The sequence below is a fragment of the Orbicella faveolata genome, unplaced genomic scaffold (genome assembly GCF_042242905.1).
Source record: "Orbicella faveolata isolate gen_17 unplaced genomic scaffold, um_ofav_v1 contig_1, whole genome shotgun sequence".
Classification (NCBI taxonomy): domain Eukaryota; kingdom Metazoa; phylum Cnidaria; class Anthozoa; order Scleractinia; family Merulinidae; genus Orbicella; species Orbicella faveolata.
Window position 1 is genome coordinate 34,273,062 of NW_028301536.1, and position 25,687 is coordinate 34,298,748.

At 38.9% G+C, this 25,687-nt stretch overlaps 3 protein-coding genes across 3 annotated transcripts; all 3 read left to right on the top strand.

The window, feature by feature from the left end:
* Window positions 1-1,768: 1,768 nt before the first annotated feature.
* LOC110047063 (uncharacterized) lies at window positions 1,769-5,541 on the top strand. The gene is made up of 7 exons (XM_089291974.1): window positions 1,769-2,058; window positions 2,327-2,576; window positions 2,875-2,920; window positions 3,473-3,832; window positions 4,299-4,408; window positions 4,746-4,929; window positions 5,480-5,541. Exons 1-7 carry the CDS (start codon window positions 1,778-1,780, stop codon window positions 5,539-5,541), a joined length of 1,293 nt encoding a protein of 430 aa, XP_089148100.1. The 5' UTR covers window positions 1,769-1,777.
* A 5,479-nt stretch (window positions 5,542-11,020) lies between these two features.
* On the top strand, window positions 11,021-16,341 carry LOC149118843 (uncharacterized). Its single transcript, XM_089273677.1, has 8 exons — window positions 11,021-11,116; window positions 11,220-11,300; window positions 11,764-12,044; window positions 12,312-12,561; window positions 13,507-13,810; window positions 14,276-14,385; window positions 14,715-14,898; window positions 15,456-16,341. Exons 3-8 carry the CDS (start codon window positions 11,764-11,766, stop codon window positions 15,515-15,517), a joined length of 1,191 nt encoding a protein of 396 aa, XP_089129803.1. The 5' UTR covers window positions 11,021-11,116; window positions 11,220-11,300; the 3' UTR covers window positions 15,518-16,341.
* Window positions 16,342-17,534: 1,193 nt separating this feature from the next.
* LOC110047062 (uncharacterized) lies at window positions 17,535-23,635 on the top strand. The gene is made up of 6 exons (XM_089273683.1): window positions 17,535-17,633; window positions 18,695-18,975; window positions 19,928-20,180; window positions 20,594-20,882; window positions 21,947-22,356; window positions 22,868-23,635. Exons 2-5 carry the CDS (start codon window positions 18,695-18,697, stop codon window positions 22,081-22,083), a joined length of 960 nt encoding a protein of 319 aa, XP_089129809.1. The 5' UTR covers window positions 17,535-17,633; the 3' UTR covers window positions 22,084-22,356; window positions 22,868-23,635.
* The last annotated feature ends 2,052 nt before the right edge of the window (window positions 23,636-25,687 follow it).

Genomic DNA, 25,687 nt, shown 5'->3' on the forward strand with positions numbered 1-25,687 from the left:
TTTAAAGATTCCCGCTTTTAAAGATTCCCTGTTTTAAAGATTCCCGCTTTTAAAGACTCCCCATTTTAAAGATTCCCGCTTTTAAAGATTCCCGCTTTTAAAGATTCCCGCTTTTAAAGATTCCCGCTTTTAAAGATTCCCCGTTTTAAAGATTCCCGCTTTTAAAGATTCCCCGTTTTAAAGATTCCCGCTTTTAAAGATTCCTCATTTTAAAGATTCCCGCTTTTAAAGATTCCCCGTTTTAAAGATTCCCGCTTTTAAAGATTCCCCGTTTTAAAGATTCCCGCTTTTAAAGATTCCCCGTTTTAAAGATTCCCGCTTTTAAAGAGTCCCCGTTTTCAAGATTCCTGCTTTTAAAGATTCCCCATTTTAAAGATTCCCGCTTTTAAAGATTCCCCATTTTAAAGACTCCCGCTTTTAAAGATTCCCGCTTTTAAAGATTCCTCATTTTAAAGATTCCCGCTTTTAAAGATTCCCCGTTTTAAAGATTCCCGCTTTTAAAGATTCCCCGTTTTAAAGATTCCCGCTTTTAAAGATTCCCCGTTTTCAAGATTCCTGCTTTTAAAGATTCCCCATTTTAAAGATTCCCGCTTTTAGAGATTCCCCATTTTAAAGATTCCCGCTTTTAAAGATTCCCCGTTTTAAAGATTCCCGCTTTTAAAGATTCCCTGTTTTAAAGATTCCCGCTTTTAAAGACTCCCCATTTTAAAGATTCCCGCTTTTAAAGATTCCCCGTTTTAAAGATTCCCGCTTTTAAAGATTCTCCATTTTAAAGATTCTCCATTTTAAAGATTCCCCATTTTAAAGACTCCCGCTTTTAAAGATTCCCGCTTTTAAAGATTCTCCGTTTTGAAGATTCCCGCTTTTAAAGATTCCCCGTTTTAAAGATTCCTGCTTTTAAAGATTCCCCGTTTTCAAGATTCCCGCTTTTAAAGATTCCTCATTTTAAAGATTCCCGCTTTTAAAGATTCCCCATTTTAAAGATTCCCGCTTTTAAAGATTCCCCGTTTTAAAGATTCCCGCTTTTAAAGATTCCCCGTTTTAAAGATTCCCGCTTTTAAAGATTCCCGCTTTTAAAGATTCCCGCTTTTAAAGATTCCCCATTTTAAAGATTCCCACTTTTAAAGATTCCCCATTTTAAAGATTCCCGCTTTTAAAGATTCTCCGTTTTGAAGATTCCCGCTTTTAAAGATTCCCCGTTTTAAAGATTCCCGCTTTTAAAGATTCCCGCTTTTAAAGATTCCCGCTTTTAAAGATTCCCGCTTTTAAAGATTCCCCATTTTAAAGATTCCCACTTTTAAAGATTCCCCATTTTAAAGATTCCCGCTTTTAAAGATTCCCCGTTTTAAAGATTCCCGCTTTTAAAGATTCTCCGTTTTGAAGATTCCCGCTTTTAAAGATTCCCCGTTTTAAAGATTCCCGCTTTTAAAGAGTCCCCGTTTTCAAGATTCCTGCTTTTAAAGATTCCCCATTTTAAAGATTCCCGCTTTTAAAGACTCCCCATTTTAAAGATTCCCGCTTTTAAAGATTCCCCGTTTTAAAGATTCCCGCTTTTAAAGATTCCCCGTTTTAAAGATTCCCGCTTTTAAAGATTCCCCATTTTAAAGATTCCCGCTTTTAAAGATTCCCCGTTTAAAGATTCCCGCTTTTAAAGATTCCCCGTTCCCCGTTCCCCGTTCCCCATTCCCGTTCCCCATTCCCGTTCCCCAGTTTAAAGATAGCCGAGTTTATATTGAATTAATTTTTAATTTCTATGTTTTCCCTGTTTCTTCTTCAGATGCTCGAAAAGTCACTTCTAAAGTTTGCAGAAGAGAATTTTAGCCAAAAATATTGCGCATGCCTCCATGGTGAAACTAAGAGAATAAGATCTTTAGCACTTATTGTCAAACGGCACCGATCCATGTTTAAGCGACCTTTTGGCAAAAATGAATTGATAATCCTTGAGGGGTTAGAGAAATACGTGGAGGGCGAAGGAGAGGAAAAATTTTGTAAGGCGCTCAATAAAATGATTACTGAAGAAGGGCAGGTCATGGAACCGAAACTTTCCCTTGGAAAAAGGTATGCATCTAAGATATAACTTAAATTTTATGAATCATCTTTGAACTCTTCAGGGCTGCCCTTAAGGATCCTTGCACTTTTTGATGCATTGATGCAGTGCAGAGAAATATGCGCTACTACCACGGTAACTGTTAACTAACGAGCAATAAAAGTAAAACTAGACGTCAGAAAAAGATGGCAGGTTTCTAGGGGAACTTAGGGAAGCTTAGGTATATCGTTGAATAGTGATCTATCAGATTAAGCCCAAGTCTTGTTTTCTTAAACCGAGTTCTCACCAGTTTGGTGTAGATATCTCGGGAGTAATGGAAGTAACAGTCAAGTTGCATGAAGACCTGGGTGACCTTGGGCTCGGCAAATTAAGCCAGAAATATATAACAGATCCAGATATCCGCGTATTGTTAGCTAACACAGCCCTGGATGTCAAGAAAATGGAGCCTTATGATGAAGATCAACTGCTACTCATTACATCTGTGATTTACAGCGAAAATTTTGAGCTGACAGGAGGGAGAAAACGAGAGGTATTTACTCTACAAAGGCATAGAATGAGACTGATTATTGATCACTTTTTTTGACAAAGATCTGGATGTTCTGTCTTCTTTTCTTAATTTGGGACTATCTAACAAGGTCAATAGTCGAGTATAATGTACTTAAAGGCACTGACTTGAAATGTTTAAGATCTACATTTCAAAACTTTAAGCCCCATAATGCAAAAGGGTCATATTTCGTAGGGTTTTTTGGGTATGGTCCTCTGGACTAAGGACCTTTCGTTTCCCACTTCATATTAGCAGCAGGTTGTTTTTTTCTGTCTTTTCCTAGACCGTTTGTTTACTGCCAAATAAGCAAGACTTCAATGAAACTTCAAGTTATATACCTTTATAAAATGACTCAGCCCCAAGGCTGAGTCGAGGCCGTCAATGTCCACCTCAGGGAACATTGAAGGTCGAGGGGAAACAAAACTCACTGTTTCCCGCAGGGCCAGTCAATAAGTGTATTGTTATACCTCCCAACTCAAAATTGTGAAGAAAATTATTCGCCTGTCCCACACTGGCACAGAAATTTACCGCGGTTTCAAGGTGTTCAACCTGATCTCGTGCGATCGAGTCGAAGATTAAAGTTGTTGTTTCCCTAGGGAGTCAGTGTGTTTTGACTCATGAAACGTTCTTCTCCAAATGAAAAACGTATTTGAGTTAAGAAGTATAACAAGTATATTTGTCTTTCAACGCTACCTTCTGGAAAAGCTGAATCGTTCGTGAGCACTTGTGACTGCTAGGAGAGTCTAAAAGAGGCATAATGTATTGTATATCAACACTGACATATGTGTTTGCGTCAAGGATTGGGGAAGGGTCCATCATTAAAAGCTTTCACCACTGAATTAAGAGATGGGAAACCTGCTGAATACTACGATGTCTATCAGTATCGATAAATGATGATCGTTCCCTAACCTCAGCATATTGTCCACTTGATTTGCAGCGGGAAGGTAACGCAGTCGTAGGGCCTTTGCCGTGGTCCGCCAGCATTGTGTATGGGAGCGCAGGTTTTAAGACGACAAAAACTCCCCCAGAGGGGGCGGAGAGGAATATTAAAGGACCACTGCTCTTCAAATGGTGCCGTGTTGACTACAACAAAAAAACCAATCGACTGGAGATTCCCAAAGGAGAATATATCGGTAAAACTGTGTGTCACCGTAGAAACGCAGAATCCACACCCAACGTGGAAGGTGGCGAGTATTATGACGTCATTGTACACTGCAATTTGGACGAGATTGATTCCCAAGGTGAGATTAGCATATGTATAATTAAACGGACTTGACTTCAATGACGTGTCATCTGCCAGTCATCATTATTTAGTCATTAAATTTAGCGCTACCAGAGAAGAAACACCATTTCCAAAATTAATGTGCCTTTTATTTGTCTCCTGCAAATGCCTTCTTCTAGTTTTAAGAAAAAGTCGCGTGCAGTGCATCACTAAACAATGCCTTGACTTATGCATTCCCTGTTTCAAGCATTTGGCAATTGAATCGATTTCATTATTTCTCCAGTCAATACACAGCTTCAATGTTTTAGTACAACAGCAAAAAATTGACGTGAATTATATCGAGCAGGCATTTAATGATGTTACTCAGTAACAAAACAATAACTAACACATGCTGACGCTGATAATGGTCAATCTAAGAGTTTTTATGTAAGAGTTTGTACATAATGTTTCCAGCCAAGGTAGTTTTTCTTTATCTCTATAATTAGAGTATGCAGTGGAAGATGCGATAAAACTGCGAGCTATAGAGAAAGAACTACTGCTACCTGGAACGGACAGGGCACAACGCAAAGCTCGAATCAGCAAGTATCTACACTGGGTGAGTGAAAAAAACAAGTAATTAACTTTAAAAGCTTTGGTTGGTTAATTTCTGTCTATCTGTTTATTTTCTTCTGCTGGCAAACAAGCCATTCCCTAAGTCTTGTTGCTTGCTCTTCATATTGTTGAAGAAGTTCCAGAGAAACCTTGCTGAAGCTTCAAACTCTATGTTTAGCTGAAAGAGAAAGTTCCAAAAAGAGATGTTGAGTTATCTTCCTAGACTCAGCTTGAGTATGATAAGAAAGCTTCTGTTGACCGAATTTTTATGGTTTCAAATAACTATCTTGTTATTCAACTAGTAATCCCTCACTGCTTATACAGATAACTCTTTTCAACAGTTTGAACGGTCACTGAGCACAGACCAACACAAGTTGACGCTTGACGAACCGTTAATAGAAGAAGATTGTGATTTTCTAAGACAAGTCTACCTTCCTTGCGCCGAGGATTCCACCATGTTGGATCTGACTTCTCTCTCAAAGGAAGACGTTCAGAGTTATGGAATCGTGTTCAATGCACTTGATAGTAAGAATACAAGATTCATTTATTAAACTAATCCGTCTACAGTGTCGTTTCCCTCCACTTTGTCGAACTCTGTAATTTTGCTCCTGATTTGTCGATCTACCCAATTTTTTTAAAGCAACTTCCGCTTCACTTCGAGCTTCCAAAAATCGTGATACCACTGTACTTTTTTTAGTCGATCCTTAACTGAATCATTGTTTTGTGTTTTCGGGTAGCTAAAGACGCTTGACTCTCACATACAGCGCCCTTAACCCCCTAGGAACATAAATGGGTACTGTTAAATGTGCTACGATGGATTAGCTCTTAATCTTTGGAGAGTATCGATACTTCAAGCACTGATGATTCATCTGACTTCTCTCCTACCCCCTAAATTGGAACGGACTCGAACCTTTTTATACGACGGACAAACATCACAAAGCAATGTCATTGCAAGCCCTAGTCGTACGCCTCGTGGAGATTAACTATGTGAAAACTATGTGTTTCGTTTCTTTTTGAATAAGAGGAAAGAGGAATCTCCAAGATATTCATGGTTGCAAATTTTGTTACTCAACAGCTTTGTCTGACGAGAAGTGGACTGAACTGGAGAGGACTATGGATTGCGCATGCCCTGAATGATGGCCCTGTGGACGTGGTTTTATGAGTTTGCTCCTGGAGTTATAATGACCTTACCTAGCTATTGCTCTTAAAGCATTGTTGTGGCAAACTTAATATAATTTTAGATCAGTTATCTAAAACATCGTCATGGTAAATATTTAAAACTGGAATCCGGCGACAGGACTGAAAATTCGAATTCTCCTTTATTTCGTCAAAAAGACCTTTTTGGAGAATTATGTTTTTGTTCTTTCTGGAGAAATATGGCTTAATGTTTCAATTTTGTGAAATCTCGGAAAGTTCGGAAAAAAAGCCTGTCAATCAACCAAGAAGGGAGGTGGAATTAATGCAACATTGAGCATTTTAACAGGACAGTAGTAGAGAAAGAAGGAGCGGCCGGTGAAAATTAAACCCACTAGAAGAAAAACTATGATGGGCATTATGAAAAATTATGTCATTTTTAGACGACTGAGCAAAAATAATCCACCAAAATGTTCTTTTTGACGAAATAAATGAAAATTGGAATTTTTGGTTCTTTCGCCGGATTCACCATATCTACAGGCAGTGGTTCTTAATGAGTTTGAAAAGCGTATGTTTGTCACCTATATACCTATATTCATATACCCAGTTACCGCCTAACTCCTAAACAACTAGTGACCTTTAAAAAGTATCAGTGGGAGACGTAGAAGACATTTAAACCTAAAGGATACTCGCCAATATAAAATTTTTGAATTACCTTTTTTGTTATTATCATACAGATATCTTAGAAACAGTGTTAAAGTAAACATTGTACCATAATGGAAGTAAACTTTGTTTATTAATTAATTCTCTGTCTTATTTATGGTGACCTCGCTGTCCCATCAGCACTCTAAATTAACGACTAGATGGGAAAACCCAAGGAACTAAGACAACCCACTCCTCTATTGATCAGTTATTTTAAAAAACTGTGCCTCTCAATTTCTTAATTTCATTTCTGCCATCTGTCTTGCTACACGTTGTTCGACCGATATGGAAGCGACCTTTTGGCAAAAGCGATCTGATAATCCTTGAGGGGTTAGAGAAATACGTGGAGGGCGAAGGAGAGGAAGAATTTTGTAAGGCGCTCAACAAAAAGATTACTGAAGAAGGGCTGGTCATGGAACCAAAACCAAAAAATTTTCCCAAGTAGCAAGGTATGGACTCAATATTAAACAGTGCCTTTTCACACTCAAGATTTCTAAATGACTAGCGGTGAGATTGTAAGGACGACCTTACGAAAATGCTCAGAAGAGAGAAATAGAGGGAAAGAGAGATATGACGGTCACAGTGGTTAATGGGGGAGGGGGGGGGGGGGGGAGGCGGACCGGTGAGTGGAGGGGAAGGGGGAACTTCGGATGATCTAGCATCTCGTGCCGGGCCAACTTGCCTTTTCGAAACCGTGGATAAGCCTCTGTCCACAGAAGAGAAATTCGCTACTACCACATGTTACCTAAGTAGCGAAAAACAACTATGAAAAGAAAACTGACAACAAGGTTAGCTTGGAGAGAGAGGGGAGATCAATAAATTGTGATGCCTGAGATCATGCCCTACTCTTGTTTTCCTAAACTTAGTTCTTGCCAGTTTGGTTTTGATATCTCAGAAGTAATGGAAGTAACAGTCAAGCTGCATGAGGACTTGGGAGACCTTCAGCTCGGCAAATCAAGCCACAAATACATAACAGATATTGCTAGCTGACACGGTCCTGGATGTCAAGAAAATGGAGCAATATGATTTAGACAAACTGCTACTCATTACGCCCGTCATTTACAGCGAAAAGTTTGAGCTGACAGTAGGGAGAAAGCAAGAGGTATTTACTTTATAAAGGCATGATGTTGTCATATTCTATTCTTTTCTTTCTGCCACTGTTTGTTTGATTTTAAGTAGGTGAACGTTATTTTTTTCATTATGGTTTTGTGAAGTATGATATTAAAAGTTTTGCTTTTGTGGTAGAACTGGATCCATAGCAAGTTTAACATCAAGAGGACAAATGCATAAAAAAAATTAACCTCTATTTGAGTTTTATATCGTGAAATCTAAGTAAAAAAGAGCATTTTTATTTTAAGACTTCTGCTGCCAAATGCGAAAGTTCGTCGCAAGGAAACCTGGTATAACACAGTCAGAAAGAGGGTATGACATGGAAGAAACTAATTACTTCAAGTCGTGCCGTTGTGTAATATTTATATTTTCTTGACTTAGCGACCGGAAAAGAAACGCTTATTCCTCTGAACTCGAGGAGCGTACCCGCACCAATTCTCTTCAGGTGCTGCCGTGTTGATTTCAATAAAGAAACTAATCGACTGGAAATCCCCAAAAGCCAGTACATCGGCAAAACTGTTTGGACGCTCGTGTGAGCTGAAGAAAATTTGGACGAAATTAATGATTAATAGAATAGTAATGTAGTGTAACAAGAGGAACATAATCTCTCGAGTATAACCATGAAAACCGTTAGATACATAGCTAGCCGCAATTCCTCTTCTGGGCAGTCTTTTTCAATGCTTCTGTTTGTGAACCAGCATTGAAAGTTAAATAAAACGTCGAACTGGTTGAGATTTAGGTATGATCAACTTTCCTCTGGCTTAAAGGATAAACTGATCTTCAGTTTCTAATGAGGATGAAAATGGAAACTCTTTGACAGATATTGAGCGAGCCATTTTATAATGGCTGATGATGCAATCTCGCAGCCAAATTCTTTCACTCCTCAGGAGAAAACATCCGCTAACATCCATCTTGATCACGTGAGCTCATGAAGTCTTATTCCTCTAAGGTTTCATAAACCTTTACCTTTCTGGTATCAAACGTTTGGAAGTTTTAAGCCACAGAAAGTCGAATAAGCTCTTCGCATCTAAAACTTTGTTATATTATGGGCTAGAACATTAAAAATGCCAGAAGTGGAAAAAGCATATCGAAAATAGTAAAATGGGCAAGTTTGAGGCCCCTGGCATTAAAGAGTAAGTTTATACGACAGTTGGAATTTTCGGAAAATTTAGAAGATATATATCTATGGAATTCGAAAATGTCGCTGGAGAGCAACGTCTTGGCCTCCAACAACTTTTTCTGTACAAATCTTCTTAATTTTATAAAAAAAAAATACGTAAAATCTCATTCTTTAAAGCAGGGGGCTTCAAACTTGGCCATTTTGATATTTTCGACATGCTTTTTTTCATTTCTGGTTTTTTTTATGTTATAGCCCGTAATTTTATTATGTAGACTTAGCCAAGCGTAAAAGCGGAGCTCCTGTTCAAAACCCGATTAAGCTAAACCAGGATAAGCGAGAAGTTTGATTTGAGTTGTGTTACTTTGCGGTAAGGTTTTCTGTTTATATTGTTTGCCCCTCTCTTTTGAGTTTGAATAACCTCAAACTGCGCAAAACAGAAGCAGTGAAAAATATTTTTACACAGGGATAATTTATTCTTCAGTTAACTTTTAATCCTGGGTTAGCGTTAACTGGCTTCAGAACAGCCTGGTCCTAATTACAACAAGTTAACCTCGATTGAGCAATCCAATCGAAACCCAGAACTTGGTCACGGATCACCTTCAAAAAAGCACGTAACCTCGATGAGCTCTAAACCTAAACCCACGATATGGTAACGTGATACTGGTCAGCGGAGACCTTGTTTCGACAGGTGTCAATTCAATTGACCATAACATGGATGTCCAATATCAAAGATGTACGCTGTAAACCAAGACTTGGTATTAGCTGGAGTAAGGCCGCCATGTTGCGCGACGTCATTTTAGACGTCGTTGGGCGCACGCGCCCGCGATCCATACCGCTAGCCATATTGACCATAGAAAATGAGTCGCATGGGTCTCTATGCATGCATTTGGTTCTCTTTCTAAAGTCTAAAGCTCACTTGGAGGCCCTTCGCACCGCCGGAGCTCAGCTATGAAAAGTAGGTTACGTGGTGGCCTAGCTGCAAAGGGCCTAATAGGGAGAATAATTTTTGGTTCATCATTTATACTTGAACATTTTCTGCAAAAAAAACCCCCTGAGCTGCTAGGAACCGGAACTGGGCCTTAATTCAATGTATGATCAAAATACAGTTACCGTATATTCACTCTTGTGTGAAATTGTGTAGGTAAACGGTGTTAAGAGAGAGGGGAGGGTAAATTGCGCCCTTGACGATATGCTATAACAAAGGAGAGCTCTCAGGCGATGTACCCTAATCGGTGTCCCAAAGTTGAAGTCGAGGCCAATATTATCACAAAACAATGCGTAGTAAATAAAGGTACATTATGAGTGTCTAAGCCCTTTGTGTTTTGGATTGTTTTTCTAATTTTCGATTTTGTGGCGAGAAAAGAAAAGCCAAGGGACAATTCCTTTATCGATCAGTTCTGTCAAAAAATATGTCTCTCAATTTCTTAATTTCAAATTACGTGATCTGTATTTTGCCAGCGCGACACTTTCTACTCGACATACTTATCAGAAATTACAAAGCTGCAATACTTGTACTCTGCAGTGAAAACCAGCAGTTGACTGAATTCTGACTGATCGTTCGGTTGGTGACACCCATACTTTCATAAAAATGTTTAAAAACGATAAATGGACATGGCATAAATCAAAGCAAAGCATTGTTTACCCAAGAAACCATAGTCAAATATTCACTTACACTGCAATGTTTATATCATATGTCATTCACATATATTTCAATATCACTAATTATAATATAGACTCTTTATAGATAATTCTTTGCAATACAGCAGCGATTTTCCAAGGAAATGCAGGGGGAGATAACGATGTCCTTTCGTTACTCGACTTGTCTTTTCTGATATTTCTTTACAAAAATAAAGACGATAGAACTGAGTCAACTTTGCAAACTTTCATCCGCACTGTTTTCATTTCTGATTTTGTAGCCTAAGATAGAATATGACAAAGGAAAAATATCTATCTTTTGGTTTCAAAAATTCGATTAGTTTCGTTTCGTTAGTTTTGTAAAAAAATTGAGATAGCTTATTTTTTAGCCACAAAATTGTCGCTAAAATTATTTCTGTCGGCTGGCAAATGTTCTGGTGCTGATATCACGTGACAAGAAATTTTTTGCGGGTTCCGCATTTTGGGATTTTTACGTTTGTTTCGCTATCCGCAACAATAAAATCCTGCAAAAAAATTCCAGCCAAAATTCACTCCACTGACGAAATTATACATACAAACATCGCATGAAGAATCACGGTGCAATTTATTTACAACATCTCTTGCGTTCAGAAGCAAAACTCAAGGTATATGCACCGAGTGTAGTTTTTACTGATCCATTAATGGAGCAATCAGCCACACTAGGGCAAGATGTATTTGCAATAGATTGAATCTGATTACCATGTCTTACATCCCTGCATGTTGTTTTACTTGTCGATTGCATGTAGTAATAGCAAAAACCGCTGATCTGAGTCGTCCCACATGGTAATTAGTCTTCATGACTCAATGTATTGCAAAGAAAATGAAAGACGTCACGTGACGTAATCACTCATGTGCCTCGTTTGGCTAAGGCAGTTTATGAAAGCATTTTAGTTTCGATGCAAGATCAACTGTTTGCATTTATTCGTCTACAGATCGGAGTTCCTTAAGCTGGACAGATTTTTTGCTGCGTCGGTTAGTACCGTCGAATTTTCTTGTTTCGATAAATGAAGATTCCATTCAATTCCTCTGGCACTGAGGTTTGACTCAAATAACGATTCTTCGTGTTGTCTCGTAGGAAGTACATCGGACACTCAGTGTGATCACAGTTTTTTCATTTGCTGGATTGCATACAGCTCAGTTGCTCGTCGATTTTACGGTATGATTACCTAGCTACATGGCTTTCTTCGCTATTCTCTTATTTTACTTTCTGATTTGCTAGCTAGGTTAGTTATTTTTATGACAGGGAACCATTAAACAAGCAATTCAGAGATAGCTAAGAGCTACCCAAAAATAGTTTCCACAGCGTAAAATTGCAGCATTAATTATACTAGAGCCGACAAAATGGAGGCGGCAAAAATACTAATGTACAGAAATGTACATATTCAAAGCGTCTCAAGTGGGTGTGCTGAAATCTCAGTTAACAGTTAGCAATTTCTCAGATATCGTTACGGCCCATCGGATGTCAGATCTCAGTTGTTATTTTAAATAGCGCTGTTTTTCAGCCTAAATGGGATCAACTGGCGGTAGTTGTTCGATAATTATTTCTGCTTTTGTTAAGATAAAGAGAGTTTATATTGAATTAATTTTTAATTTCTATGTTTTCCCTGTTTCTTCTTCAGATGCTCGAAAAGTCACTTCTAAAGTTTGCAGAAGAGAATTTTAGCCAAAAATATTGCGCATGCCTCCATGGTGAAACTAAGAGAATAAGACCTTTAGCACTTATTGTCAAACGGCACCGATCCATGTTTAAGCGACCTTTTGGCAAAAATGAATTGATAATCCTTGAGGGGTTAGAGAAATACGTGGAGGGCGAAGGAGAGGAAAAATTTTGTAAGGCGCTCAATAAAATGATTGCTGAAGAAGGGCTGACCATGGAACCGAAACTTTCCCTTGGAGAAAGGTATGCATCTAAGTTATAACTTAAATTTTATGAATCATCTTTGAACTCTTCAGGGCTGCTCTTAAGCATCCTTGCACTTTTTGATGCATTGATGCACTGCAAAGAAATATGCGCTACTACCACGGTAACTGTTAACTAACGAGCAATAAAAGTAAAAATAGACGTCGGAAAAGATGGCAGGTTTCTAGGGGAACTTAGGGAAGCTTAGGTATATCGTTGAATAGTGATCTATCAGATTAAGCCCAAGTCTTGTTTTCTTAAACCTAGTTCTCACCAGTTTGGTGTAGATATCTCGGGAGCAATGGAAGTAACCCTCAAGCTGCATGAAGACCTGGGTGACCTTGGGCTCGGCAAATTAATCCAGAAATACATAACAGATCCAGATATCCGCGGATTGTTAGCTAACACAGCCCTGGATGTCAAGAAAATGGAGCCTTATAATGAAGATCAACTGCTACTCATTACATCTGTGATTTACAGCGAAAAGTTTGAGTTGACAGGAGGGAGAAAACAAGAGGTATTTACTCTACAAAGGCATAGAATGAGACTGATTATTGATCACTTTTTTTGACAAAGATATGGATGTTCTGTCTTCGTTTCTTAATTTGGGATTATCTAACAAGGTCAATAGTCGAGTATAATGTACTTAAAGGCACTGACTTGAAATGTTTAAGATCTACATTTCAAAACTTTAAGCCCCATAATGCAAAAGGGTCATATTTCGTAGGGTTTTTTGGGTATGGTCCTCTGGACTAAGGACCTTTCGTTTCCCACTTCATATTAGCAGCAGGTTGTTTTTTTTCTGTCTTTTCTTAGACCGTTTGGTTACTGCCAAATAAGCAAGACTTCAATGAAACTTCAAGTTATATACCTTTATAAAATGACTCAGCCCCAAGGCTGAGTCGAGGCCGTCAATGTCCACCTCAGGGAACATTGAAGGTCGAGGGGAAACAAAACTCACTGTTTCCCGCAGGGCCAGTCAATAAGTGTATTGTTATACCTCCCAACTCAAAACTGTGAAAAAAATTATTCGCACACTGGCACAGAAATTTACCGCGGTTTCAAGGTGCTCAACCTGATCACGTGCGATCGAGTCGAAGATTAAAGTTGTTGTTTCCCTAGGGAGTCAGTGTGTTTTGAGTCATGGCACGTTCTCCTCTAATTGAAAAACGTATTTGAGTTAAGAGCTATAAGAAGTATATTTGTCTTTCAACGCTGCCTTCTGCAGAAGCTGAATCGTTCGTGAGCACTTGTGACTGCTAGGAGAGTCTAAAAGAGGCATAATGTCTGTATATCAACACTGGCATATGTGTTTGCGTCATGGATTGGGGAAGGGTCCATCATTAAAAGCTTTCACCACTGAATTAAGAGGTGGGGAACCTGCTGAATACTACGGTGTCTATCACTATCGATGAATGATGATCGTTCCCTAACCTCAGCATATTGTCCACTTGATTTGCAGCGGGAAGGTAAGGCAATCGTAGGGCCTTTGCCGTGGTCTGCCAACATTGTGTACGGGAGCGCAGGTTTTAAGACGACACAAACTCCCCCAGGGGTGGCGGCGAGGAATATTAAAGGACCACTGCTCTTCAAATGGTGCCGTGTTGACTACAACAAAAAAACCAATCGACTGGAGATTCCCAAAGGAGAATATATCGGTAAAACTGTGTATCACAGTAGAAACGCAGAATCCACACCCAACGTGGAAGGTGGCGAGTATTATGACACCATTGTAAACTGCAATTTGGACGAGATTGATTCCCAAGGTGAGATTAGCATATGTATAATTAAACGGACTTGACTTCAATGACGCGTCATCTGCCAGTCATCATCATTTAGTCATTAAATTTAGCGCTACCAGAGAAGAAATGCCATTTCCAAAATTAATATGCCTTTTTATTTGTTTCCTGTAAATGCCTTCTTCTAGTTTTAAGAGAAGAAGCGTGCAGTGCATCATTAAACAATGCCTTGACTTATGAATTCCCTGTTTGAAGCATTTGGCAGTTGAATTGATTTCATTATTTTTCCAGTCAATACACAGCTTCAATGTTTTAGTACAACAGCAACAAATTGATGTGAATTACATCAAGCTGGCATTTAATGATGTTACTCAGTACCAAAACAATGACTACCACATGCTGACTGATAACAGTCAATCTAAGAGCATTTGTGTCAGAGTTTTGTACATAATGTTTCCAGCCAAGGTAGTTTTTCCTTTTCTCTATAATCAGAGTATGCAGTGGAAGATGTGATAAAACTGCGAGCTATAGAGAAAGAACTACTGCTACCTGGAACGGACAGGGCACAACGCAAAGCTCGAATCAGCAAGTATCTACATTGGGTGAGTAAAAAAGCAAGTAAGCTTTAGAAGCTTTTGATTTGTTCTGTCTGTCTGTCTATTTCCTTCTGCGGGCAAACAAGCCATTCCCTATGTCTTGTTGCTTGCTCTTCATATTGTTGAGGACGTTCTAGAGAAAGCTTGCTGAGGCTTCAAACTCTAAGTTTAGCTGAAAGAGATAATTCCAAAAAGAGATGTTGAGTTATCTTCCTAGACTCAGCTTGAGTATGATAAGAAAGCTTCTGTTGACCGAATTTTTATGGTTTCAAATAACTATCTTCTTATTGAACTAGTAATTCCTCACTGCTTATACAGATAACTCTTTTCAACAGTTTGAACGGTCACTGAGCACAGACCAACACAAGTTGACGCTTGACGAACCGTTAATAGAAGAAGATTGTGATTTTCTAAGACAAGTCTACCTTCCTTGCGCCCAGGATTCCACCATGTTGGATCTGACTTCTCTCTCAAAGGAAGACGTTCAGAGTTATGGAATCGTGTTCAATGCACTTGATAGTAAGAATACAAGATTCAGTTATTAAACGAATACATATACAGTGTCGTTTCCCTCCACTTTGTCGAACACTGTAATTTGGTCCTGATTTGTCGATCTACCCAATTTTTTTAAAGCAACTTCCGCTTCCCTTCGAGCTCCCAAACATCGTGATACCACTGTACTTTTTTTAGTCGATCCTTAACTGAATCATTGTTTTGTGTTTTCGGGTAGCTAAAGACGCTTGACTCTCACGTACATCGCCCCTAACTACCTAGGAACATAAATGGGTACTGGCAAATGTATCTACGATGGATTAGCTCCTAATCGTTAGGGAGTATCGATACTTCAAGCACTGATGATTCATCTGACTTCTCTTCTACCCTCTAAATTGGAACGGACTCGAACCTTTTTATACCACTGACAAAAATCACAAAATAATGTCAGTGCAAGCCCTAATCGCACGCCTCGTGGAGATTAAAGGAAAACGAAGCTATAACTATGTGTTTTGTTTCTTTTAGAATTAAAGAAAAGAGGAATCTCCCATATATTCATGGTTGCAAATTTTTTTACTCAACAGCTTTGTCTGACGAAAAGTGGATTGAACTGGAGAGGACTATGGATTGCGCATGCCCTGAATGATGGCCCTGTGGACGTGGTTTTATGAGTTTCCTCTTGGAATTATGATGACCTTACCTAGCTATTTCTCTTAGAGTATTTTTTTGGCAAACTAAACATAATTTTAGATCAGTTATCTAAAATATCGTCATGGTAAATATTTAAAATTGATGAAATATTAAAAGCCACTGGCTGTAAATATGGAGAATCCGGCGACAGGGCTGAAAATTCGAATTCTCCACTATTTCGTCGAAAAAGACCTTTTTGGAGAATTATTTTAAGAAACATGTTTTAACGTTTCAATTTTGTGAAATCTCGGAAAAGTTCGAAAAAAAACGCCTATCGATCGACCAAGAAGGGAGGGGGATTTAATGCAACATCGAGCATTTTAACAGGGCAGTAGTAGAGAAAGAAGGAATGGCCCGTGAAAATTAAACCCGCTAAAAGAAAAACTATGAAGCGCATTGCAAAAAATTGTGCCATTTTTACACGACCGAGCAAAAATAATCCACTAATATGTTGTTCTTGAGGAAATAAAAGAAAATTGGAATTTTCGGTTTTTTCGTCGGATTCACCATATCTACAGGTAGTGGTTCTTAATGAGTTTGAAAAGCGTGTTTGTCACCTATATACCTATATCCATATACCCAGTTACCGCCTAACTCTTAAACAACTATTGACCTTTAAAAAGTATCAGTGGGAGACGTAGAAGACATTTAAACCTAAAGGATACTCGCAAATATAGAATTTTTGAATTACCTTTTTTGTTGGTATCATACAGATATATTAGCAACAGTGTTAAAATAAACACTGTACCATAATGGAAATAAACTTTGTTTATTAATTGATTCTCTGTCTTATTTATGGTGACCTCGCTGTCCCATCAGCATGCACTCTAAATTAACGACTAGATGGGGTTGACTCCAAGATTTATGGTGGATTAGCTTGGGATATTTTATAGAGAAATGAAGAATTTTAGAAAAGTTTTGTTTTCACTTCATTTCTGTAAGAGGTACTTCTAAAACACTAAGCAATCTATCACTGCACCTTTCCCCTCACTTGATTCACAATAAGAAGCCAAGTATTAACTTAGTTAAAACTACACAACTTAAAAAGTTAACGGTAACCGATTTTCTTGAATAAGGTGGAGTTTAATTTGAATGTCAGATCCCACAACATCGCGAAATAAATATTCACGTCATGAGAGAGAGCGATTTGTGATTCTCCGTCACAATTATTACGAGCACTCCTTCCTGTATTTCAGTTTCTGTCAAAACCAAAACACCTGATCAAAAGCGTTTTCTATATCGATGAAACGATGTAAAAATATCCACTCCAGCATCGTTATGGTGGTATTGTTCGTACTGCTAAACTGGAATGTGAACAAAGTCATTAAACAATCGCAGCCAGAGATAGTATTCCCAGATCTGACTGGGCCGTCGTAAGAACAAAGGTTTATAAATCAAAATCAATCAAATCAATCGTTAAAACTATTTTCCCTTCTCCCGTGCGAGGTCAAAGAACAAATAGAAAAAAATCATCTTTTTTTATTTGAAACGGGGACCGTGCACGAGGGCTATGTTGGCGGCGGAAAATCGAAGCTGGTATAACTAGATGGCTTTCATTGAAGGAAAGTCCAAAAGGTTTGAGTCAAAAGTAAGAGTGGAATTTTTGCTACAAAACTGACAAAGATGAAAAGATTTCTGAGCATCGTTTTAAAATTAACGTCTTCCAGAATCCCTTGACAAACTAAATAAATCTATTTAAACCGAAAGATCGTAAGCTAGAATTACATATAACACTTTTCCAAAGAAAACATTCTATTTTTGTCAAAACCTAAAGATGAAGAAAATTGTTTATTACTTCACCAGACTTTCGTTCTTTGAATGCTCTCAGTTTTGTGTCTTTTTGTATAATAGTTAAGAATTCTATTTTAGTTTGAACTAGTAGTTCTGGTATTGGAATGATATACCGGAAGACGTCATATCTCTTTTTCGTTGATATCTATGGGCGTCAGCACGATTTCAGTTTTCATGTTTTTCCGTTTTCAGTCAGCTTCTATTGCGAGTAAGCTTATGGCACTTTATATTCGTTTGGTCACGAGAATTAACCAAAGAAGCTAACTGACCTCGAGTTTACGGTAAGTTTTCCAAACTACCTAGCTTTTTTCGTTTCGATATATGATCCACTAGTTCGCCAGCCAAGGTTTGAAAGTTGGCAGCCTTTTTTAAATCGAAGAAAATTATCAATGTTCATTTGTCATCTAGATGTAGAGAAAAATGTTTTGTGAGGGTTACTTATCTTGTCTATGAATATCTGCCAAATTTTGACAATAACTAGGCTCAGTGCTCGACTAGATTAATCTTAATCTCGACACACCACTCCTTCTGTGAAATACTGGATTTTGTAAATTCAGAAGGAATCCACCAAAAGATCGAATAAGAAGTCACTCGGGACACTTTGCACCAAGATTATTTAAATCGTGTTGCAAACTTCCTTGCGAAAAGCGACTGTTTTAAATATCTTCTCAAAAGAAATCATTTCTAACAACACCAAATGTCGAAAACAAATTTTGAAGTTTATGTGAAACAATTGAAAATACTGGTGAAATGAAGCTGATGATGAAATTGTACCTGCTTGCAAAATTTCTCTAAACTTTGAAATTTAGTTTCTCGAGTTACCATGGGTAATTGTTTTTGGTGTCATTTCAGGCAACTATTTTTATCTTTATTTAGCTTTTAGAAAATTCAAAAAGGACAGAACTATACTAACAATTATTCTGGTACAAGGTTTTTCTCCACAAAAAACTGAAATTGCTTGATTTCCTTTGGGGTTTCGTCTTAATCTGTGTTAGCTTTTCCCGCCTTCAATATCCACGAATTCATCATTTCATTCAGTATTAATGTTTGTTTCGAATTTGAAGGGGGACTGCGCTTTTGTGGTATATTCATTTCATTGGCAAACAGCTGTATGTAGCTTTAAGAAACAGCGAAGAAGGCACTCCGAAGTCTCTGTCACAAGCTAGGCAGAATACTTTTGTATTTTGGTTTTACTTCCAAAGCTCTATATTCTATAAAGGAACTGATTTACACAAATGTAACTCTCACTTGATGGGGTGGCTTTGCACTATTCGACGGTTGTAAAAAGACGCTTGTAAATAGAGAATTTCGATTCAAGATTTTCTCCCCATTTTGGTTTCAGATGATTGCAGACTCACTTCGAAGGTTTGCCCAAGAGAATTTTAGCGACAAGTACTTACCAGTCCTCCACGGCGAAACAGAGAATGTCAAGCCTTTGGCACTGGTAGTCAAACAACGTCGGTCGATATGGAAGCGTCCTTTTGCAAAGTTGGAAATGGTAATTCTTGCAGGACTTGAGAGATACGTAGAGAGCGGAGCGCAGGAAGCATTCCTTGAATCTGTTAAATCTAAAATCACAAAAGAAGAGTTCTTAAAGACACAAAAAGTTGGCATGGGCTCCAGGTATGTATTAAGCTAAGCCTTGTAATTTTGAAATTAGAACCATCTTCTTGGGCAAATCTTGTGTAAGCCGTTAAACAAGATCCATGTTTCATTACTTATCCGAATCAAAGTTATACATCCCTTGGAGGACTGGTTCTGAGCTTTCGACGCTACTATTTGAGCAATAAAAAATGTTTGTCTTTTATCTCAACGTCAGTGAGAAAAGTAAAGGAAAATACATGTGTATCACATGTACATAATTAGCCATTTGAACTGGAGTAAGCTCTAGCTATTTTAGTGTAATATGCCATAGTTGAAAAAATAACTTTACAGAGAGACTGCATTCACTCAACGAGAGCGACTTTCAATCTGCGCTCAATATTTTAGAAATTTGCCGATTTCCATTGCGTCCTTCTGGTAGTATTTTTCTCCGTACGTGCTGCATAATAATTTACGGGTAAAACTAACAAAATAATGGCCTTGCCAACTGCGTCGAGACATAATTTCCCTGCTTTAAGTGCTAAAAAAATGCTCCAAACAGACCACAACTACATATTATGGGGGGTGACTTCCAAATAGAACTAACTGGAATGTAAAGATTGCATCCTGTAGCTGAGGAAGTAGAAGGGTTGTTTACAGAACTTCTCAAACTCATCAATAGTTCCTTGTGTTTAAACAAAGGAAATCAAGACCGTGATGGTGTTTGCATTTCTGATCTTAATTAGCATAGATTTTTACGATTTTATTTCTCCGTTTCCTCCTTAGTTTTAGTTTCGCTTGAGAACTCATCGAACACTCAAGAAAATGTTCGACTACATTTCCAAACACGTTGCAAGTTCGTCAAAAACGCTTGCGCATCATATTTTCAGCCCTCTTCTCGGTGTTTGGAAATGCAGTAAAACACAGTCTTTCGTGTTTGATATATTACGTAATTTGTCAGCTAACGCCCAGTTCTTGTTTTTCTTAAACCCAGTTCTCATGAGCTCCGAGTAGAGATAGGAGGACATGTGACCGAGGGAACGTTCAAATCAAGTGATGAGCAGGGAGTCCTGCAGCTTGGCAATTTAAGTCAGAACTACATTTCAGACCCAGATCTCCGCGCTGTACTGGCTAATGCTGACCTGGATGCCAACAAAATGAAGGATTTTGAAGATCAAAAGCTACTTCTTGCAACATCTGTGATTTACAGCGACAAATTTGTACTCATAGGGAAAAAAATGCGTCAGGTATCAATTTTGTATAACATATATATTGTGTGACGAAGTGTAATATTGCAGCCGACAGCAAATTTTGCTCCACTTGTTTCGAATATAAGATCTCATACCTTCTTTAAATTGTGTTTGCCTCTTCATTTTAGAAATGAGAGTGTGATTTGCCAACTGAATTCGAGTTTTTGTCCAAATAATATCTTTGAATGCTCTTTGGCCGTATTTGCATCTTCCACGAAGCATTATCGCAACGCATTATCCGCAGGAGACTACACGGTGAACGGGGCCTTTATGGGGGATTGACTTTCTAACCCAACATCCACTTTTGCTTGCCGGTAGCCTTGCCATGACCGATATATTTCGATACCATGTGGCCCCGCAAAAATGTGATCATCAATGTCACAAGCCCTTTTCACTCGCTTGCATTTTAGGTGGAGATGTCGCCGTTTGTCCAAATTCTTATACCACATCTGAAAGCGCATTTCAAGGGGACGTACATTCCCCCAGAAGTGGCATCAAGAACTGTACGGGCGCCATTTCTCTTCAAGTGCTGCCGCGTTGGCTACAATAAAGAAGTCAATCGACTGAAAATCTGCAAAAGAGAGTACGTGGGTAAGACTGTTACAGCGGAGTTGGACCACGCAACCAAAATGCAAGATGCTGAGTATGGCGACTCACTACCAGTAGAGATATCTACGGATGAAGATGGCGATTTGTCAGGTCAGAGTAACAGATGTATAATTGCCATAGAAACGTGGTTGAAAGAGCTATGTCTTCTTCTGAGGATGTACAGCTCTTTCGTGTTTCTTTCTATTTAAAACGATATGAAATCGAGGATCATTTCATCAGGTCAAGTTTTTGTGGATATGTTCGGACGTAGGCTAAGCCAGAGCGTCCCTGCTGCTGTGAGACAATCAGTTTGTTTTTCATCTAAGGGTTTGCTTTTTACATATAAAACCTGAACAAGACGCAGTCGGCTGAAACTCGTCACAACCAGGATTCATAACCTTCTTAGTGGCTTCTTACGTTGCTGAACTCGAACATGATACCACCAAAAACAACTAGATATAATTTTATATAACAATGTTGTTAGGTTGTAAGTCCTATTTCTTTGTTCTTTCTCTCACGTTTCTTTGTCGAACTCGTTGCTAATGGGAAGAGAGCGTGAAGGGTAATTAGATCCCATCCAAGTTAAGAAATTCCAGGATGGTCTAGAAATAGGCAATCCTGTAAAAAACAACTACCCACGTGGACAACCCGAGCGTCTTACCGGTATTTTCATCCTCCACAAAAACATTTACACTATAATAATAATAATAATAACTTTATTTAAGTGTCAGGGTAGGTATTTAGCTTACAGAAGCTAATTGGGGACATCGTAGTTGATAACATTTTTCGTGAAAGAAAAGGGTGCCATGAGTGAAAATAACTCGAGGCGGATTGCCTTGGGAATGGGGTCCATATGGGGGATTATCTTCCTAATTCTTCATCCTCTCCCAGATATGTCCAGTCCATTACTGAACGCTAATGAGATTCAAATTCCTTATGATAGGCATCACAAAGTGTCCTCAATGATAAAAAGTCACCAAAACACACACAGTTTTGTCAAATATGAAGTAATATGAAAATGTCAAATAAACCTGCCAAATGCATGCGAGGTACTAATTAAGCAATGCTTGCGTTCAGTCCTGGACACAAGTGTCCTCTCTTGCAAATGTTCAGTGCTTTTAATGAAGACATCTAGGCACTGTTAGTGGTCTAAGTGTTACTATCTTGTTGACTAGATTCTTTGACAGCCGAAGATATTGTTAAACTGGACATCATTAAGAAAGAGGTGCTGCTTGCGGAAAGGACTTTAGAACGACGTAAAGCGCGAGTGAACAAGTATCTACAATGGGAAAGTGAAGTTAGAAGATCTTAAAAGATTGTGGAATGCTTGTTTTGTAATGCAAATTTTAAAATCATTCATCAAGCCACACATGTTTAAAGCAAAGTCATCTCTTTCAACAGTTTGAACGGGTATTGACCACAGACCAAAAGGAGCTGTTTCTTGATGAGTTATTGACTGCTGAAGACTGCAAGTTTCTAAAAAGCATCGCCCTTCCTTTCTCCAAGAATTCTCCCAAGCTTGATATGTCATCTTTCACAAAGGAAGACATTCATGGATATGGAATTGTCTTTAAAGTGCTAGGTGGTATGAACTTGAACTCTATCTACCCTAGTCTTATTCACCCTATATGTTTCTTTTTAGGATTGATGTCGCCATGAAACTCCGATAAACTACATTAGTATTAATTTGACGCTTCCTCTGTTGAGTCAGTGAAGAGTTTCATTTATTGAATCCAGAGTGAAGATAAGTCCTTCCTTGCTCCAATGACACGGCGGTGGGGAGGGGGAGGGGGAGGGGGAGGGGGAGGTGCTGTTTAAAAGGGGAAGTTTCATGGGTCTTTAGTACTAATATTATTCGACCATCATGTGTACTGGTTCCCTCTGTCCCTCCCCTCCTCATTCGTGATTGCCTCATGACAGGTTCATGAGTTCATGAGTTCATGAGTTCATGAGTTCATCCTTTTTGTTCCTTTCCGGGGTTTTTAAGCCGGGAGAGAATGGAAGGGTAGCATGCTAAAGATCACTAGGCTTCAAAGCCAGATTTTGACTTGACACTAGCTGTTTAAGAGTCATTTTTTGTGAATTTGTCCCAGCAGAGTTACCAGATGAACAATGGAAGGAACTAGAGACGACTTTGGAGAAGTGAAAATACGTTGGTTACGGACATAGCCAATTCAAAATGTCATATTTGAAGGATAAAGTTTTCTTAATTAATGTTCCCTCCTCCTTTTCTTTTTGGTCGCTTAATGAATTATTTTAATCGTCGTCAAAGTTTTCGTTACAGTATCAGGGCGGTAGGAATAATTTCACATGCGTCAATATATCAAGCAGCAATTAGTAATAGCAATTGGACCGAGTAGAGTACAATTCAGAGAGTAATCGCGCGAGTTATTTCAAAATCGGACGATTTGAAATTACGAGCACGATTACTCCCTGAATTGTAGGACGCGAGGTCCAGTTACTAATTAATCGTATCTATAAGAAATTTTGGAATTACAAATGTCTATTGACGAGCGAATCACGTGGGTATCCAATTAAACATATCCAATGACAAAAAGTTCAAATTGGATACCTGTAATTGGACACCCACATAATCGCACGCCGATGGTGTGACAAATAAGCGCGGGGAGAACAAATCACGATCGAGAATTTTGTTACAGAAACTATTATAGCTCTTTAAAGTTTCCACAAAAAAGGTTTGAAGTAGTAAATGTCCTTTAGCAGTTAAATAAAGTTATCATTTTACTTATTTATTTATTGTCACTGATTGTACTTTTTTAAAATAAGATCGCTGCCCCAATTGTATGTTTAAGACTAGAGAAATCTCGGTCGATTGATAAATAATATGAAAGTTGTGATTAAAATGCGTATTTTGAAACCGTTTCACGGTAAAAAAAAATAACGGATAAAAATGAACGACGTGTCGACCGCTCTATAGCCTCTTCCAGGCGTTCAGTTAGTTGGAGCGCAGCGCGGAAAACAGCGCGCGAAAAAATGAAAAAAGCGCTTTTTTTTTTCGCGCGCTGATTTTCGCGCTGCGCCCCAACCAACTGAACGTCTGGAAGAGGCCAACCGCTCTACGGCCATTCTGAAGCTCAATGCTAGGGGCAAAAATGTTGAAGGCAAGAATGTTGAAGGTAAAGAAATAAAGAAGTAAAATTCCTGTCAAGATCTTTTGGGGCTAAGCAGTTCTTCTCGAGAAATGTTTGTCAATAGCAAAATTTGAATTTTAAACCGATAGTGCAAAACAGCTCAGTGACATTTTGAATACCTCGATTACCGTGTCGCAACATTTCCCTGACTCGGATCGACGCATACTCTTACCCAGTGACGGTGCGAAACAAATTCTTTTTTTCAGAACAATTAAGATCGTCCAACTTCATCACATGACTTCCCAGCAAAATAGACAATCCTGTGTAGTTGTCTATCTGGAGGCGTGGTGGCGTCCTGGTTAGTTCGCTCGTCTCCGGATCGAGCGGTCCCGGTTCGAGCCCTGGGGATATTGTATTGTTTTCTCGGGCAAGACACTTGACTCTCACAGTGCCTCTCTCCACCCAGGTATATAAATGGGTACCGGCGAACTTAATGCTGAGGGTAACCCTGCAATGGACTAGCATCCCGTATAAGGCGGAGTAGAAATACTCCTAGTCGCTTCATGCTACAGAAACCGGAGATAAGCGCCGGCCTGATGAGCCACTTGGCTCGTATGCAGACTTAACTTTTCCTTTTACCTTGCAGTTGGCGATCGAAAGCGTGGCAATTGAGCGAGAAGGTTTAACCGCGGTCAAAATCCCAGGCACTGAGATGTTTTTATTTGAGGGAACTGTTGATTTCATTCATGACGATAGTGAACGAGGATATACATAAGCATGTGGTTGCTGAGTGTCAGAAGTGTAAATACATCTTCATTTCTATCAAGAATAAACGAGTTTATTTTGCTTTAAAAATTTTCCGCAAGAACGCACCCAAACATTGACAAGTTCTCAAAAACATTTTGGAAACTCTTTTCGGTAGCGTTATCTTTAAGATAGCCTTACCTTTGAGTTCGATCATCGCGAGACTTGGTTTAAAGGTGGCGGGAGGCGCGCAGGTATATAGAACACGGAACGTCGCAAATCTTGATCTAAGACATGCTTAAAGATGGGCTGCTCCGCACAGAGGCAAAGATAGGCAAAGAGCCTATTGAAGTACTGATCACAGAAAATGCGTGCGTGAGTGCCATGGCGTCTTACTCGGTGAAAAGGCTAAATTTTCGAGTACTACAGTTGGTTTTCGAAGTACTTGTGCTTCTCTCAGCAAGTTATTACGATCATAACTTCTCTGATAGCGATTATATCGGAAATTTGGGTAGATATCAGCAGCAATGTGTTACGGCAACAAAGCAAGGCCCGACGAGCGCGGCCATTTTGGGACTAAAGGCAGTTTCAGCATTCCAACCGAAGAACTTCAAGCGAAAATTCTTTCACTCTGTGATGAAATATACTACAAATGGTGTTTCAACTTTCAATCCTCGTATTTTGGAGCTCGAAATTTTTAAGGCCTGTGATGTAAACCCGAATCCTGGTCCGAATACTCCAAGTGATAACCAGAATGACAAGACAGTCAATTTGTCCAAGGTATGTTTACCAGGAAAAGGTCTCAGACTAGGACAGTGGAACGTAAACAATCTAACGGACACTAAGTTTGAGCAGATAAGGTTATTACTAACCACTAGACGTCAAGAAATCGATGTGCTTTTTCTCCTCGAAACATTTCTTAAACCAAACAAACCTGACTGCGTTCTAGAAATACCTGGCTACACGCTCTTCAGGAAAGACCGGCAAGGAGCCAAGAAGGGCGGCGGAATTCTCGCCTACGTTGCTGACAATCTAAAAGTCGAAAGAATTACAAGCCTGGAAGAAATGGATCTAGAAACC

Excerpts from the sequence above, each read along its gene's own strand:
- LOC149118843 (XM_089273677.1), top strand. The coding sequence starts at position 11,764 with ATGCTCGAAAAGTCACTTCTAAAGTTTGCAGAAGAGAATTTTAGCCAA. Across the intron at positions 12,562-13,506 it reads CAGGAGGGAGAAAACAAGAG|CGGGAAGGTAAGGCAATCGT; the intron begins GTATTTACTCTA and ends CTTGATTTGCAG. Across the intron at positions 14,899-15,455 it reads CGTGTTCAATGCACTTGATA|CTTTGTCTGACGAAAAGTGG; the intron begins GTAAGAATACAA and ends TTTACTCAACAG.
- LOC110047062 (XM_089273683.1), top strand. The coding sequence starts at position 18,695 with ATGATTGCAGACTCACTTCGAAGGTTTGCCCAAGAGAATTTTAGCGAC. Across the intron at positions 18,976-19,927 it reads AAAGTTGGCATGGGCTCCAG|TTCTCATGAGCTCCGAGTAG; the intron begins GTATGTATTAAG and ends TCTTAAACCCAG. Across the intron at positions 20,181-20,593 it reads TAGGGAAAAAAATGCGTCAG|GTGGAGATGTCGCCGTTTGT; the intron begins GTATCAATTTTG and ends CTTGCATTTTAG.
- LOC110047063 (XM_089291974.1), top strand. The coding sequence starts at position 1,778 with ATGCTCGAAAAGTCACTTCTAAAGTTTGCAGAAGAGAATTTTAGCCAA. Across the intron at positions 2,577-2,874 it reads CAGGAGGGAGAAAACGAGAG|ACCGTTTGTTTACTGCCAAA; the intron begins GTATTTACTCTA and ends GTCTTTTCCTAG. Across the intron at positions 3,833-4,298 it reads GGACGAGATTGATTCCCAAG|AGTATGCAGTGGAAGATGCG; the intron begins GTGAGATTAGCA and ends CTCTATAATTAG.